The sequence below is a fragment of the Phyllostomus hastatus genome, unplaced genomic scaffold (assembly GCF_019186645.2).
Source record: "Phyllostomus hastatus isolate PE091 unplaced genomic scaffold, TTU_PhHast_1.1 phas_contig_86, whole genome shotgun sequence".
Taxonomy (NCBI): Eukaryota; Metazoa; Chordata; class Mammalia; order Chiroptera; family Phyllostomidae; genus Phyllostomus; species Phyllostomus hastatus.
Window position 1 is genome coordinate 22,233,950 of NW_025333977.1, and position 16,679 is coordinate 22,250,628.

Consider the following 16,679-nt stretch of genomic DNA (forward strand, 5'->3'; position numbering starts at 1 on the left):
ACTGAGATGCAAAAGGCGTGCTCCTCATTCTCAGAGCGCTGTCTGCATGAGGAGCAAAGAGAGCTCAATTAAAGGCAACAAAAAAAGAAGGAACAGCAGCAGTGGCTCTGATTTTAGAATTTAAAAGAAAGTTTAGGGGATAAAAATGCAGACATGACAAAGAAAAATGTTTTAGAAAGTCAATTACTGAAATTACTGCTGAGATACAAATATCTTCAACACCACTGGTGAATATTATTCTAGACATCTTTCCCTTTCTTTTTTAACCAAAATGGGAACATAATATCTAATCATAGCCTCTATAAATAGCTTTTAAAATCCCACTATCATTGTTAATGCTCATTCAAATCTACATCATTTTAACTGGCTGAATAGCATCCCTTAATGAATTTGCTTAAGCAATTCCCTATTGGCTCCCATCTACATACATCTTTCAGTAGTTGCCCAAATATTTATTACTAGGTCATTTTAAAGTAAAAGTACTTTCTTTGGGAGATACATACAGTGTATCTCTCTGTGTGTATATCTGTATATATTTCGATTGCTTTTGAATGAAGCTCATTTCCACAAGTGGGGCTGTGCATATCTGTTCTGGTCATGTCATTTAAACACAAAAGCTCTGCCATTCTACTCAGTAAGAAGTGTTATCTAATTCCCATCTACTTTTGCATTTATATTTTTAGTAAGATTACATTTTAAAAACATCTTAACTGGTAATTGATACTTCTTATATTAATTATTGCCTTGTTCTTAACTTAATCAATTAGTAGTTTCATATTTTTCCTATGGATTTTTTTTTCTTTGAAGTTTTTTTTTTTGTGCAAGTCACTTGACTAATACAATTTTTTTAAAGATTTTATTTATTTATTTTTAGAGAGGGAAGGGAGGGGGGAGACAGAGAGAGATAAACATCAATGTGCGGTTGCTGGGGGTCATGGCCTGCAGCCTAGGTAGGTGCCCTGACTGGAAATCGAACCTGTGATGCCTGGTTCGCAGCCCGTGCTCAATCCACTGAGCTACGCCAGCCAGGGCATTTTTCCTATGGATTTATAAAAACTCTTCACCTTTAAGTTACTAAATTCTTTGTCATGGCAGATTAAATGAATATTTTCCCTAAATTGGCTATTTGCATTTTTCCTTTGTTTATTATGATTTTACAATAAAAATTTTATATATCTCTCTTTAGTATTACAGAGTCACATTTCTTTTCTTTTATGATTTCTACATTTTAATTGTCACATTTACAGCTAATACACATTTAAGAGGCCACAGTTAAAATCTTCCTGTAACTCTTTTATAAATCACATAAAAATATGTAAAATCAATGTGATCATACAAAGTGAATTTACTTATCCCAAAATACATTTCTTATTTTGAATTTAGAGATTAAGTCTTATCGGGGGGGAAATTCCCAGCAGATCTTTCCATTTCCAAAGATTATAGTATTCAATATCAAATGACATGGAAATCTTGTTTTTCTGAGCCAACAGACATTATTACATCTTTTTAAGCACCATTTGTGTTCACTGTCTGTTCGGCTCCTCACCTGGGCTCTAAGTGTCTTATGCATTAAAGGAGTAACTTCCGTCCAAGACTGAGTTCTATGGCAAGTTATCTATGAAACAGTGGTAACTGGATATACATCGTTTAATCAATAATTTGATGTATAGTAAGCACTGGATAATTCAGTGAATTTTGTGTGTAAGACACATATTAAGACTTCTGGAAAATGAGCAAGATGATAAATAGTTAAAAGGGTGTATTTGTAGTTATTAATATAAGAGCATCATATGAGATGAACAGAGGGGTGTGTGTGTGTGTGGGAGAGAGAGAGAGAGAGAGAGAGAGAGAGAGAGATCAAGCAGCTCCAGAATCCAGGCTGTCACTGAGTCAATGGGCCTATAGTAATGGTGGTTATAAAATTGACAGATGAAGGTCAAACCAAGACAGCGTTGCAGCCTTCCCACAGAACAAAATAAATAAAACTTCCAATGGTAGAAATCAGGAAAAGGAGAAGAAGAGCAATCTATGCTGGGCAGGACAGGGATAGGAGTAGTGGTTCTGCTGTCAGACACACTGAACATACTATTGGTGGGATGCTCAATTAGCGTCATGTCTTAGACTGTCAAAAATACAGGACTAGGGTACATATCTGAGTGGACAAGGGGCAGTAGAAAAGGAAAGCAACCTTTGAGAGTTCCTACATGATATCGGACACTGTCTTAGTGTTTTACTCATAGAATTAGAATTTAAATTTCAGTCATCCACACATCGGTGATAAGAGAAGCACTCGTGTAGAGCTTGCCTTGGATCCCAGCTCCACCATCTCTAGTTATTTAGACATTGAGACAGTTTGCTTATCCTCTCTGTTAACCTTAGTTGCATCACCCCAAAAATGAGAATAACAGTATCAACTTCAAAGAGCCAGAATAAATGATATAACCCAGAAAAAATAGCACGATGCCTGAAGTATAATAAAAACTCAATATAAGTAGTTATTAATGGGAACAAAACAGAGAACTTAACAACTGGTTTTAAGGATGGTCCACATTAAGAGATAGAAGGCAGAGATACTAAGAATACAGAGAGGTAGTCAAGAAAATGGGAGAAACTCTTGAAAACACAAAATTATAGAAATCACGGGGCTAAGGGTTTCTAAGGAGTTCCTTAATCAAAGTTAGTCATGAGGACAGGGAAATGGACCATTTAGTGCTGCTTGTTCTTCATGTAAGAAAAGTAAATTTGGAGAGCACTACATACCCAAAGTTGGTCATCCATGCCAGGTGGGTTCTTTTTAATAAAAGCACCATAATATGTAGCAATATTCCGATGATGAGAATATTTTTTCAACATGTTAATTTCTTGCTTGATTTCTTCCTCTTCATCCTGTATTAGAATAATAAATATTCGGTCATGATAATCCATGCCTTAGTAGAATTCTATTTCTTAGTCACCATCTGAATCAACCACATAATAAATTCTTTGTTTTTTTCCTTCTGTGGTGATAAGCAAGCATACTAATTATATAACTTGACTTTTTTTCTTGACTGCAAAAGAAAAATTTGCAAGACAACAAACATATTGGCAATCCAAAGGGTCTTGTGTTTGTACAGCAAATAGGTATAGCAGGTTTGCTGGGGGAAAAAAATAAAACAAAACACCTCATTCCTTCACCTGGAAAAGAACCAAAGTAGGCTATTGAGATAAAATTCACTTTAGGCCTCTGGGAACTATGTCCATCAAATACCTATTACTGATCCTGTCTGGTATAGAAAAGATTAAGGAAAGTGAAAAAAATGGAAACCCATATTTAAAATTTAAAATTTAAGTTCACATTCTTTGAAGCTGACTTTGACTGAAGTACCTGACTACAGATGATGAAAGTCAGATGAGAAAGGGAGTGAGGGTAAGTTCCCTGGATCTGAGGAAGTTCACAAAGCAGGAGTACCCAGCTCACCGTCCGGAAACTCAACATGAAGGGAAAGGGGAAACGTGTCAGTGCCACCAATGTGAAAAGACACAACTCTCCTAAGTGTCCTCCTTCAGTTTTCGTTTGTTCTGAGCTTCAACATGGAGTCTACCAACTCAAGTCATTTTTAGACAGCCCCCACCCCCGCCCCAGCCAGGCATCATTGGTGGAAAGAGTTGTGTTCTCCTGTAATTTCATTTTCATATGTTCACATCAGTTGGACTTTAAAATAGTATTTTATTTTTGAAGTTGGTGGAAAAAGTCTTTGGCCATACCACCCTGAGTGGCCTGATCACATCTGAAGTTGGTGGGAAAAAATTTTTATCCCAGGGAAGAGGTTTTAGACGCATCAGTAGGAACGATTATGCATAAGTATAAGATGTTGCCATTGCCTGAAAGACCACTCACAGTGTGTCCCTGCCTGTCCCTTTGCCCCTTGCAGCTGCTCGGCCTCCCTCCTGCTTCTCTACATTGCTGGGCCATTCTGCAGGCTCTCATGGGATGTCTTTGTTCGCTTCCTCTTCTTCATACAATTTCTACTCATTCAATTTCTACTCACCATTTTTTATTGAATTTAACGGATACTGTTCAGGGGCATCTTCCCTAATTCTCTCAGGCAATGTCAACCCCCCATGCCCTTGCCACTATACTTGTCCATCCATTACTGTTCTTGACACATGGGCCATATTTGCTGATATTAGTTGGAGGGATGGGTCAGTTGTGTCATAACTTCCCATTTACTTGACTCTCTCCTGCATGAATCATAAGCTTTCTTCTGCCTTCAGATCCCAGTTCCAAAGTCCCTTCCCCAGCAAGCTCTCTGACCTGCCTGATTTGAGGGGAGCCCGGTGGATCATCATGTGTCTCTCCCACTGTAGCACCTACCAGAATTGCAACCCCCATTTAGCTGTCTAATCATTTAAGTACCTCTTCCCTACCAGTCCATAACAACTCTAAACACAGGAATCTTTCGCTTTCTATAATATCCCCAGCACTCAGCAAAGTGTCTGCAATTAAATGTGAATAGAAGAATGAATACCTACAAAGAACCCAACCATGCACAGCAGTGTTAGTGAAGCTTGAAAGGAACTGGTAAGAAGAAGATGAGGAGAGTGCTGAAATGCTGACATTTCCTAACCACATGAAACTAAGTTCAGTAAAAAACAATGGAGATGTGCAAACCTAGGAAAACTGAGTGGGTTGCACATCATGTGGCCTCACTAAGTTGAAGACTAGGTAACCTCAAAATAGAATGCATGATTGGCATGCTGAGCCAAGGTGAAGCACGCGGCCCTCACAGTGGAGGGGAGTGAGGGGTTGGGATAATGACTGGGGGAAGGGATGGCTTTCTGCTGACCAAGGAATGGTACCCTGCGGCTATCAAAAGCTGCCTACACCTTCACCACAGGCCTCAGGAGATGATGACCTTCACAGACCTCAGCTTGTGGGAAGGTCCCTGTAATATGCCTCAAATGTCTTACTATGGTGCATATGAGCTATTTTAAACTCACCACGTGGGGCCTAATAATTGTGGATGAGGGTAGGATGTGAGCAGATGTACTTTAGGGAAGCATAAATAGAAGGGTCAAAAACAAACCTGAGAGTTACTGTGGGCAGCCTGGCCTTGACAGATGCTTCCATTAAGGAGGCCAGTACACGAGGCAGTAAAACACCAATCACTGTCCAACCCTGCCTGACAGCTCCCGTCATTCCTAGTGAGCAGCCAGTCTGGTCCTACAAGTGTTTGCTGCCTGCCTTCTAGGTTCCAACAGGACAGTGAATGATGGGGGAGAATCAGAGGTGGGGGTTGGGGGGAGAAGGGAGTGCTTAGAAAAAGCTTACCATATCATTAAAAAATAAAAACTTATGAAACCATTAAATAACAGTGTAATTCAGTATATAATTAAACCCAAAATAAACAGTATTGGAGATTGGAATGAAGTCAGCACATTCTCCATCACTTTGGAAAGGTAAACTGAGAAGATATGACGATGAAGAAATCATGTACATTGAGTCAGAAATCATGTACATGGGTGTCACCCCACCTACAAGTGGTGGTGGGTGGGGTGACACATTCAGTTTGGGCTCCACTCATTTGTGGCTGTGTGATCTCAGGAAAGTACTCTACCTTTTGGAGCCAAGTTTTCTCATCCATAATGAGAAAGAGATTTTGTAATAGTATTATTATATACCCCATTCTTCTGTGATAATTAAAGGAAGTATGTGAAAGTTATAAACTGTAATACAAATAAACATTATAAATAATCTTTTCAACCAAAAATAAATAAATAACAAGGGTAGGATGGCAGGAATGTGAGTAACTTGAATTTTAGGTTTACATTGCACTGTTTTCAAACACAATGATGAAACCACTGTGGGTCATGGTTATGCAGCTCTAAAATAGAACCTTGACCTTGGTCTTACATAATCTTGTAAGTAAGTGACCATACAATTTCTGAGGACTTCAGGGCTACTGTTTATCCCAATTTCTTGTCTAGGGCAAGGACAACAGTAAATTTTATTCAGTGAAATTGAAACGGGGCACTTACTATGAGCCCATTTAACTATTCAACAAGCAATCCACCCTCTCACAATATGGCTCATTGAAAAAGATAGGTTATGATGTTTTCAAAAAGACAAACACTACAACTGAGGCTAGAATTAGGTTGCAAAGTTATAAGAGTCAGATGTCTTCTATTTTGTAAAGGGATTGTTCCTGTGTCTTAAGAATCAAGCACAAGCATCAAGCTCACTGGGAAACTAATGACCACTGGACCACAGTTATAAACAAAGTCATGCTACCAAACTGTCACAAATTTAAAAAGAGAGTCTTTTCATAAGCCAAGTCTAGTGCTGTAGGAAGAACCATTACTTCAAGCAGAAGCCTTTAAAATCTAGTCCAAGCTGATTCAGGCATGGCATTTAAACTTTTCAAATGTCACCTATTTTCACCTATAAATGGGAATAAGAATACCTTTCTTTTTTTTTAAGATTTATTTATTTTTATTTTTAGAGAGGGAAGGGAGGGAGACAGAGAGAGAGAGAAATATCAATGTGCGGTACTGGGGATCATGGCCAGCAACCCAGGCATGTACCCTGACTGGGAATGGAACCTATGACACTTTGGTTCTCAGCCCACGCTCAATCCACTGAGCTACGCCAGCCAGGAGAGAATACCTTTCTAAGTCACCTCTCAGGGCTTAGAAATGATTAAATCCTTATTAAGCATAATCAAAGCTTTATTATCAGCATAAAGAAGATTGTTTTTTTCCCTCAAGATCATAGGAATCTATTTATTGTTTAGTATTTGTGGTAATTAACAAAAAAGTGGCCATAATATTTAGCAGCCTCCCTCTTGAACAGTTGAAGTCCATTTCCTCTCCTTGTCGTTGGGGTTGGCCATGTGACTTGCTTTGGCCAATGGGGCATTAGCAGATTGACAGAGCAGAGACTTGAAAAGTAGTGTGTATTGGTGTGGTGCTTCCTAACTGCTTGCAGAGGGCAACGTGAGAAACCAGGATCGGCCTCTTATAGGATGACAAACCCTGTGAAGAGGGGGTGATTTTCAAATGCAAAGAAATGGATGACTCCAGGTGATGCTTTTAGGCCACATGACAAAATATAGCAAAAGCCAAACTTATGTAATATTCACTGTGTACTAGAGGCTGTGTGCATATTATCTTAGTTAATACTCAAAACAGCTCTATGAAGTAGATCCGTTTAATGATCTTATTTTACAAATGAGGAAAATGACTTCATTCATATGTTAAATGTTAAAGCTAAGATACAAAGCAAGATTTGTCTCACTTCAAAGCCAGTGCTCTTAATTCTGTACTGAAAACTCCTAGACAGAAAAAGGGTCATTACCCATGGTGATAAAACCAAAGGTCTAATCATGAAAGGAGAATGCAGGGGCACTCTAATCCAGGGCCGAAGAGAAACCTGTCTTTGGTCCTGCAATTAAAGAAGCTTCTCTGCACACAATAATAATATTTACTTGTGAATGATTTCAGGGGATAATGGAGGGATTTTAAGTTACATATTTATTATACAGGGGAATACCTTATAAGCACATACAATACGCTAGGATGTAAAGATAGAAGTAATAAGACAGTTAATATCAGTGCGCTCTCTAACAAACAATTTGCCTAAAATTTAGTTGTTCACAACCCGTGGAGTGGAAAAAAATTATGTATAAAATTTTTATAATAATCCAAGGGCCCGATCAGTTTGAACGCTAGGAGGAAACAGGCAGTGTACAGACGCATAAATGCCACTCCCTCTGGACGTGCGGGCACTGGCTGCGGTCCCTGCCGCTCTGCCCACCTGTCCTGCTTCCCATGCGGTTGCTGGCCCTGGACAGGCATTCGTGTCAACCCGTCACTCTCACCTTCATTGTTCACTAAGTGTAACAAAAATTGAAGATATTTCTTTGTTAAAGAATCACTGACTATTAGATTTTGAAGGAATTGGTAACATTTTTTAGGATGTGATTTAAAAAATTATAATAATTTTGATAAATTTGGATAAATTCTTCCAATAAAAATTCAACAACAATAAATTCAACAATAAATAGCATCAACAAGTAGACTTTTTAAATCAATAAATCCTTATTTTATAATTTTGATTACATAATAAGTTTGATCTAGTTATAATCAATGACAACAAGCAGTCTGTTTTAGTGAATACAAAATTAGAATTTTTGATGGAAGTTTAAAGTCACATATCAGCCTCATCATCATTAATGCTTGGTTTTGTTTTGGTTCTGAAGGGTAAAGAAAATCTACATTTCCTAAGATAAGTAATTGCAAATGGTAGCAACTTTTTCTTTTTTGGTAGCAATTACTTTTAAAGAGCAGGCTTTGAAATCTTTATACGGAATGACATTCTCCATTCGAATGGAGTAACCTAACAGTGCAAACTGAGGAGTTGGCATTTTTCAGTGCCTTCAAAGTTCATATGTAACACACAGTTTGATGCTTGTTTTTAAACCACCGTTTATTAAATGTTAAAATATACATATTATATTGTAAATGGGAATTAAGCATGTGTGGATCCCCTAAAATTATCTCAAGGTGGAGTTACGTACCTGTGAGCCACGTTTTTACAGACATAGGGAAACAGACCCAGAGTAGGTCAGTGAGGTGCCTAGGCCCACACCTCTACAGTGCAGCATTGCTGAAACTGGTGACTTTACCACGCTGTTCCGCAGGGAGCTCCTGGGTGTGCTGTATACCATTCATTCAGCAAATATTTAGGTGCCCACTATATCCCAGGCACAATGCTAAATGTGAACAATATAATAATACAACAATGGGCACAACAGATTCAAGCTCTGCCACAATGGAATTTACTATAGTCCAGTGGGGGACACAGATGGAAACCAAAGGATGACAGAGATGCATGCAAAATTACTAACACACACGGGATAGGCAGCTGATCTCACTGGGGGGCCCACGGGAGACAGCCCTGAGAAATCCCAGTTTGAGATGAATTCTGAAGCCCTTCTGGGAGTTACTCCGGTGGGGGTAAGAAGAAAGAAGAAGTATGATGTGGTGTGACTGAGGAGAGAACCGTCTTCCTGGCAGGGAAACAGTGGTTGCCAAGACCCTGTAGCTGGAGGGGTACAGTCTGTTGTCTTCTATGGGAGTTGGTGCCATGGGGAGAGAGGCAAAAAATGTCAGCAACAGACACTGTAATAACTACATGCACCAGACACTGTGTTCTACATATTGTTCTCAAATGCTTTATAAGTAACTACATTTACTTTTCACACTAACTTTGTGAGAGGAGAGATCTGATCCACATTGACACATGTGGCAGAGGGAACATGTCCAGGGAAAGAGGGCCATGAAGTGCCAAAACAAGCACATACTCAGGTAAGAGTGATGACTACACTGCTCCTCTTTACCATGAGGCGAACCCGCTGTCTTACACGGGGCCCGTGCCCCTTGGAGAATTGGGTAACACCAGTCTGATGTGCACCTTCCCCGCCCCCAAGCCTGCATTAACGTCTGACTCCCAAGAAAACCATGAATGAATAAAAAGGCCTATCTATGCTCAAGTTACCCAGAAGCAAATATGTTTAACCCTAGCAGTACTGTCATTCATTTGGGTTACGTCAGCTGTAAATAAGGTGACTTATATCTTCAGTGCCTGTGGGCTGTTATCGGAATCTGAAGACCACGCTGTGGCAGTGCTCCCCAACCCCTCATTGTTGTTACAGGGCTGCGGGGAGGGTGGGCACACCTTGACCGGCTGGGTTTGAATTAGAACCTTCTGCCACTTATTGTCTGTGGGGCTTGGACAAGTGACTTAGGCTCTTGGTGCTTTCAATTCCTCATTTGTAAAGTGGATATAATAGCAGTATTCCCTTAATGGGAGTTGTTTGGAGGATTAAATGAGTTAATATATGTTGTATTAAGTACTAAGAACGGTGCTTGGCACATGATAAACCCTCAGTCAACGATATCAATTTTTAGTTTGACCATGGCTGTTGTTATTATTTTTAATATTATACGCTATGCTAATAATCACTCCCCTCTGTCCCGTTGGGAGGGAGGAACTAAATGTGCTTATAGCAGTGTGTCCCCCTGACTCTTCCAAACAAGTGAAGATAGTTAGATTTTTTTGGTCCAATTTTAACAAATATTCACTGAGTTCGTTAACTACAAGCAAAACACTCTACCAGAGGCTACTGGGAGAAGGTCACGTCCATATTCTGGACAGAGAGATGCAGAATGGTCACGGCTTCACCCACAGGAATTCAGTAAATAAGACAGAAATAGAAACTAAGTGGAGCAGGGCTTAAAACAGATCCTTCTAGTAGACACACCCCACCAAGTTACTTTGCTACTCAACTTCCGGCCCGACACTGACTGGCTCCAGCGGTAGTCTGGAGGAAGGGCCAGGAGTCACAGCCTCCCTCGTCTAATTAAACAAACAAACAAACAAACAAACAAACAATCAAACACAAAACAAAAACCAAAATAAAAACACTCCTCTTATATCTCTTCTACATATTGAATTTTTACCTAAAACTATTTGATTAAAGTTTCAGTTGGGTAAACAAAGGCTGTGAAAACCTTGTAAAGTCCCTGCCTTCAGGATATAGCCCTAACTTGTCCAGATTCATCCTGTGCCACCAGGTCCTCAGCACTTTTTAATCCTTAAGCTCTGTAGTGGTCCCCTGAACATGCTCCGCACGCTCCCCACCTCCACGCCCTGGTACAGGCTCTCTCCTTGGCCAGGAATGTCCTCGTCTGATGGTCCTCCTAGGCTTCGTTACAACCCCTCAACGTCCAGCTGGGGAGGAATCCCCAGAAGGTGACAAAATACAGAAATTCCCATAATTATTTCAGAAAATAAAAGAACTTCAAAGACTTCGCCTGAGTGTAAGCACTAATTCTGAAGCAAGTATTAGCAAATTTGGAAGTGTCTCAGATCTAAAACCAGAAGGACACAAGCATTATATTCAATTCCATCTGTGGCTACTTTCTACAAAAAAAAGAAAAGAGAGAGAGAGGGAGAGAGAGAGAGAGAGAGAGAGAGAGAGAGAGAGAGAAGTAGTATAGAATAAAAACAATAATTTAAAAATTGATTTCAAGCTATGGCTTTATCAATTTTATTACAATAAACTATAGTAGCTTTGCAGTAAATCATTGCAAACAATTAACAAAGACGACCTTTGAGAATTCATCTCAGTTTTTAACAGAGCAGCTATAATGAGCACAATTATAATAATTGGTAAGAAGCTTCTGCAACATTCCATAATACACAAAAGACAACATGGCAAAATGAAATAGATTGTTTTCTGAGGACACCACATGAGTTTCACAAAGGAAATCTTATGTTGACTGTCATGCATAAGGGGGTGACACAGAAGTCACTTGATGCTGTATCAGATACCATGGGAATAAGAAAACCACTTCCTGATGTGTATCCATGTTTGTCTTTGTTAAGGGTCAGTGGTTACATAATGGCCAATGATATGCCTAAATCAGGGAAACTATCAAGCCCTTTCAACAGGGGTTCCCCAAGAAAATTAAGCCAAAATACTATAAAGCCTCCATTGTATGCATGACTCTCCTATACATTGAAAATGCCATTAACTTTGTACCATCCTTGGGAGAATCGATTAAATAGTCTCTCAAATAATTTTCTTGTAGGGCTTAGTTGCCTTGTGAAGCCCAGTTTAGAAAGGCTAACTAACATTCTTTAAACTGAAAAAACATAATCTGGGATAAATAACTGTTTAACTATTTTGATCCCAAGCAAAGTGGTCTAGTGAAAGTAAGCGGTTTGTCAAGCAATTAAAAGTCTCACAACTAGAATCAGGAGCTAGAAAAGCAATGTGCAGTACTCCCAAGTCATACTTTGTGCATCAATATACAACTTTGTGCACACTTGTGCCCTGAGATTAAGGATGTCAACAGAACTCAACTGTAGTTCCACAGAACCACACAATAAAACTTTATAGCACAAATGTCATGGACTTCCTCCACAACCAATAGCCATTAAACTGCCAAGGGCATTGCATTTTGTGGAGCTCCTATTCACTGCAAGGAAAATACAGTAGTAGGACTTCAGCAGAATAACAAAATAAATTTTAATTTGCTCTGTCGTGGGAGTTTTATAAAAGGTTCACACATTTATAATGGGTTTAGAGGTACACCTAATAATACCTGATCTTGATCTTTGTGTCAGACCCTGCCAGTTGATCACACCACTGTCCATTCTCCCTTTATTCGTAGCAGTACCCAGATTTTTAACTGCGCACATTGGTAGAATGAAAGACTACATTCCCCAGCTTCCCTGAACCAAGTAGAAATGCATAGAAAAGATTTCACTGGATGGGGTTCTCTTCTGTACCCTTCAGCTATCAACACCGCCCCCCCCCCTTTTCTTTGGCTGCCAAAGAAAATGATCAACGGAAATCTGACAACCATCTTCAACCACGAATTAGAATGATGCAGTAGAGAGATAAAAATATTCTTCTACTCTACCACATCGCTGCCCCACACCCCTGGGCTCTCAACTCTCAACTCTTTTAACGTGACAGAGCAAGACACTTTCATCATGCATAAGCCTCTATTATCTTGAGCTTCTGTTTCAAGTGGCAGAAGCTAAACCTAATTAATATAATCTACCTGCAGTTTCTTATTCAGCAAAGGTCAGATGAACTAAGAAACTAATTGGGATTAAATATTTGAACTTGGTTAGCAACCTCTGAAATTTGAATAATATAGTTAGGACAAATAAAAGGAAGTATTTTAAGTGCTAACAAACATGGGGGACATCTTTTTTACTTGTTAAAATGCATATACTTTTTCCTTTTAGTACAAAATTTTTTTAGTTATTTTTTTCAGAGAGGGGAAGGGAGGGACAAAGAAAGGGAGAGAAACATCAATGTGTGATTGCTTCTCATGTTGTCCCCACTGGGGACCTGGCCCACAACCCAGGCATGTGTCCTGACTGAGATTGAACCAGCGACCCTTTGGTTCACAGCCTGTGCTCAATCCACTGAGCTACACCAGCCAGGGCAAAAATGTATATAATTTAAAGAAGAATTCAGATCAATAGTAAGAAATCAGAAAAATGTGTGGTATAAATGAAAATTAGCAAAATTAGTATTATGGTAGATAGCATACCATATAATACATACTAACAAAGGTAACAAACTGGGCCAGAAAAGGTATAAATTGAAGTCAGACATGCAGACAATACCATGTGCCTTTTTTTAAAATTTGTATATTGGTCCCTGATACCTTTGTATGACTAATTCATTCTATGTCTATTTACACTGAATAATCTGCTCCTGGACCCAGTGAAAGACTTGGTCTTTTAGTTTTTATGTACAGCAGACAGGCATCTTAGAAAAATTCCCAGGACAATAGAAAATTATTAACATGCTTTTGATGTCCAGTGAGTCCTTTCAAGTCTGATTTTTGCTCAGTACTCTTCAAAAGGCATTAACATATTTTAAATAGACTCAGCAAAAAGGATTGAAAGCATAAGATTGTATTTCGAATAAAGTCTATTCCTTAGATTGCTTTTGATCATCCAGGCAGAAATTTTGATTCGGTGTTGCTCTAAATAAAAATAAGAATTTGTGGTTATTGTTATTGTTTATTAAATAATATTTTGGGAGGAAAACAGTTATGCTAAATATCGAAGTAGGACTTTAGAGCCACCCAAAGTGTCATCTATTCCGGTGTTAGGTGGACCTTTGGGAAAAATGTTAAGACCCATTTCTTCTGTGTAATCTCAGTATTATTCTTTTAATACCTTCAAATCCTTGTTCTGTCTTCATATGCAAATGTCTTCCATTGTGTTGATGTAAATTATCAGCACACATTATTTATTCTTCACTCTAAATACCTAAGGCAGTGTGTAGTTATCTAATTTAATTAGAATAGCTTACCCATGGTTTTCTCTATCAGCTGTTGAATAACTCTTACTTCATGTTAAGCACAAGTGGGGAAAGCTCTTAAGATGTTTAAAAAGTTTCTATTTCTGAAAATTAATGTTTTCTATCCCTACTTTTTCTATTATAAATATATTGCTATTGGGAAGGCAAGATAAAGATACATTACCCCTGTGACATCCATAACCTTAATGGCGGCAAGCTGGCCTGTTTTGACATGACGACCCTGTAGGAAGAAAACAAAATAGAGACTTTAGCTCTGATATACAACATGATCATTCGTTTCCAACCATGAAGAACAATGTCACCTGGATGAACGTTACAGAATGCACTGGGGAAGACATACGGACAGGCAGACACGCACGTGCACACACGGATCTTCGGTGGTTTGAAGATCAATTTCTATTTAGTGTTTATTTTGTAAAACATCTCCATCACTTTGTCTTTGGGCCTTATTTTCACAGTGGCTGTCAAGTTAAATAAAAAAGGCAATGCTGAATCATTTGGTTCCACCTCCTCTCCAAAGTGTCAGACCAGGGCTGTTTGCGAGGTGGATTTATGTGGAAGGGGAGCTGGACCAGGCTGGAGGAGATGCAAGTCTGTCCTCTGTTAGAAAATACTCAGGAAGTGAAGCAACTTCAGTTTCCTCGATGGTTAAAATATCTCGTAACAGTCTCAACTGGTTGTTTGTGCTTTTGTTTTTGTTTTAGTAACTGCTATCATGGCACTGAAGGTAACAATGGACAAGAAAATAACCTGCTTCTCCATTTTAAATTTCGCTTCCAAGCTGAAATAACAGTTCTCAATGGGTCTGACTGAGGACTACACTTCTGGGACGGCAGCTTCAGCACAAATGAGATCCTGGAGATGAAACAATTAGCAAGCCTCAGCGGAGTCCCAGGCAAAGGCAGGTCCAGTGCTCTGCCAGGGGAAGCGGCTGAGCTGTCAACCTTTGATGAGGGGAGGGCCACAAAGGAGGCAGCCCAGCTGGAGTTGCTTTTACATCACCAGAGAATGTCAAACCAATTAGGATCCAGATTGAGGCAGACTTTGAGGGACTGGCCAGGAGTTAGCTGACCTAAAGATCACTGGAAACCGGAGGCAACTTCATAAAATCGCAAATAAATGGCATGCGAAGAGCTCTCCAGGCGCTTAATCCAATCCCCTTCTTCCAGAGGTGAGACGAACCTCACCGCCAGGGCCCAAGCCCAGAACACCTCCTCTGCCCGCCTTCTGCCACCCACATCCTGCATCAGAAATTCTTATCGCTAAAATGTGAAAGTAATTTTTAAATAAACTTTCTTTTCATATTTTACTTAAGTTGAGTTAAACATTGAAACATTCATCTCTATTTCACATAGGATTTCGTTAATTTTTTGATTTGAGGGCAAAGCAACAAAGAGGGATATTATTATTACAGGGGAACTTCGAAGTGAAAATTTAATATTACTCCTAATTTAAGTTACTCCCATTCATAAGAGAAATGAAAAAATATAAACCTAAACTCCATCTCAGTTTAGGTCTAAAATAAATACTCAAACAAGGACTAAAAATTAAATTCTGGGGGTGGAGGGAACCTCTAAAGGGAGACAGAGTTAAATATATTTTTCTTACAAAAATTAGAAAAAAAAGTCCTGTCAGGTTGCAGTTGCTGAGTCATTTCTTAATAAAAGAATAAAGATTTCTCTTACTGAAATAACCAACAATAGCAAAAATAACAGGCTAAATCTAGAAGAACAAAACTGAAATTCCAGTAGGGCCCTAAGCCTTATGTCAATCATAGCCTCAGGAATAAAAAGCTCATCCACCAGAAAAGAGGAAGAAGCTTATTAAATTGGGGAGCGCGCAGCTGCGGGGTCACTAGAGCCGGCTGGCGCAACCCAGCCCAGTCCTCCGACACAGTTGCAAACCCACCACCCCGCCCCCTTTTCTTCTCTTCTACCTCACGTTTGAGGTAAAGAACTATGCTGATTCTTGTTTCATAAAGAGTAACTCAACATCCAGGTGAAATCTAAATCACTCAAGGATATAATCCTCTATCTCTTTGCCTCCTCCCTGAAATGAATTCAGGAGAAACACAATGATTTTGTTTGAAATAGCCATGAAAGCCTCTGCTTTGTTATTGCTGTTATTTATTTTCTCAGGAAGAGCAAGATGGCTTCAGAGCCGCTCGCCTGAGGCAAGCCTGGGAGAAAGAGTACTTTCATTTCTAGGTCACTGAAATAGATTTGTTTCCAGCAGAGCACACGAGCAAACAGGGCTGTGGAAAACGCAGGCACTCCACCCCACCACCTCCTTCCCGGTCCAAGGACTCGCACACAGGCAGAGTGTTCAAGCTCTCCGTGCTTCGCTTAGATTAGATCTAGCCTCTATTAAGGAAGATGTCTTCAATTTCCTTGTTGCAAGTGATGGCCCCACCTTCCTGTTTCCACAGCATTCTACACTAACACTGCTGATCATAGCCAACACTGATTTTCAAAATGTGCATCACAAGATTCCTGAAAGTAAATCAACTCAAGTAGAAAAAAATTCACAATCTAGAACACATAGCAGGGGCAGTTATTGCTTCTCGAATCAAATGCACAGTTACAGCCACCCAGCCAGCCATCCACCCGCCCGCCCATCTGTAATTGATGCTGCAGGATACCACCCAGACTTCATACTGAAGTACCCTACAGCAGTCCGCCAAGGCCTTTCTGGTAATTGCTCTCTGCCGAAAGAGCACTGCCCAAGGTCATGCTCCCTCCTAAAGAAAACAGCATCCAATGACAGGAATCTAAAAGT

General features: G+C 39.5%; 1 protein-coding gene across 7 annotated transcripts in view; it reads right to left on the minus strand.

The window, feature by feature from the left end:
- Positions 1-16,679, minus strand: part of TNIK (TRAF2 and NCK interacting kinase) — a 346,968-nt gene that overhangs the window by 142,422 nt on the left and 187,867 nt on the right. For all 7 annotated transcript variants that reach the window (XM_045851219.1, XM_045851226.1, XM_045851225.1 and 4 more), the window contains exons 3-4: positions 14,065-14,121; positions 2,761-2,886 (exon numbers count right to left, since the gene is read on the minus strand). In XM_045851219.1, the coding sequence (XP_045707175.1) occupies positions 2,761-2,886; positions 14,065-14,121 (183 nt within the window). The remainder of the gene's footprint in view (positions 1-2,760; positions 2,887-14,064; positions 14,122-16,679) is intronic.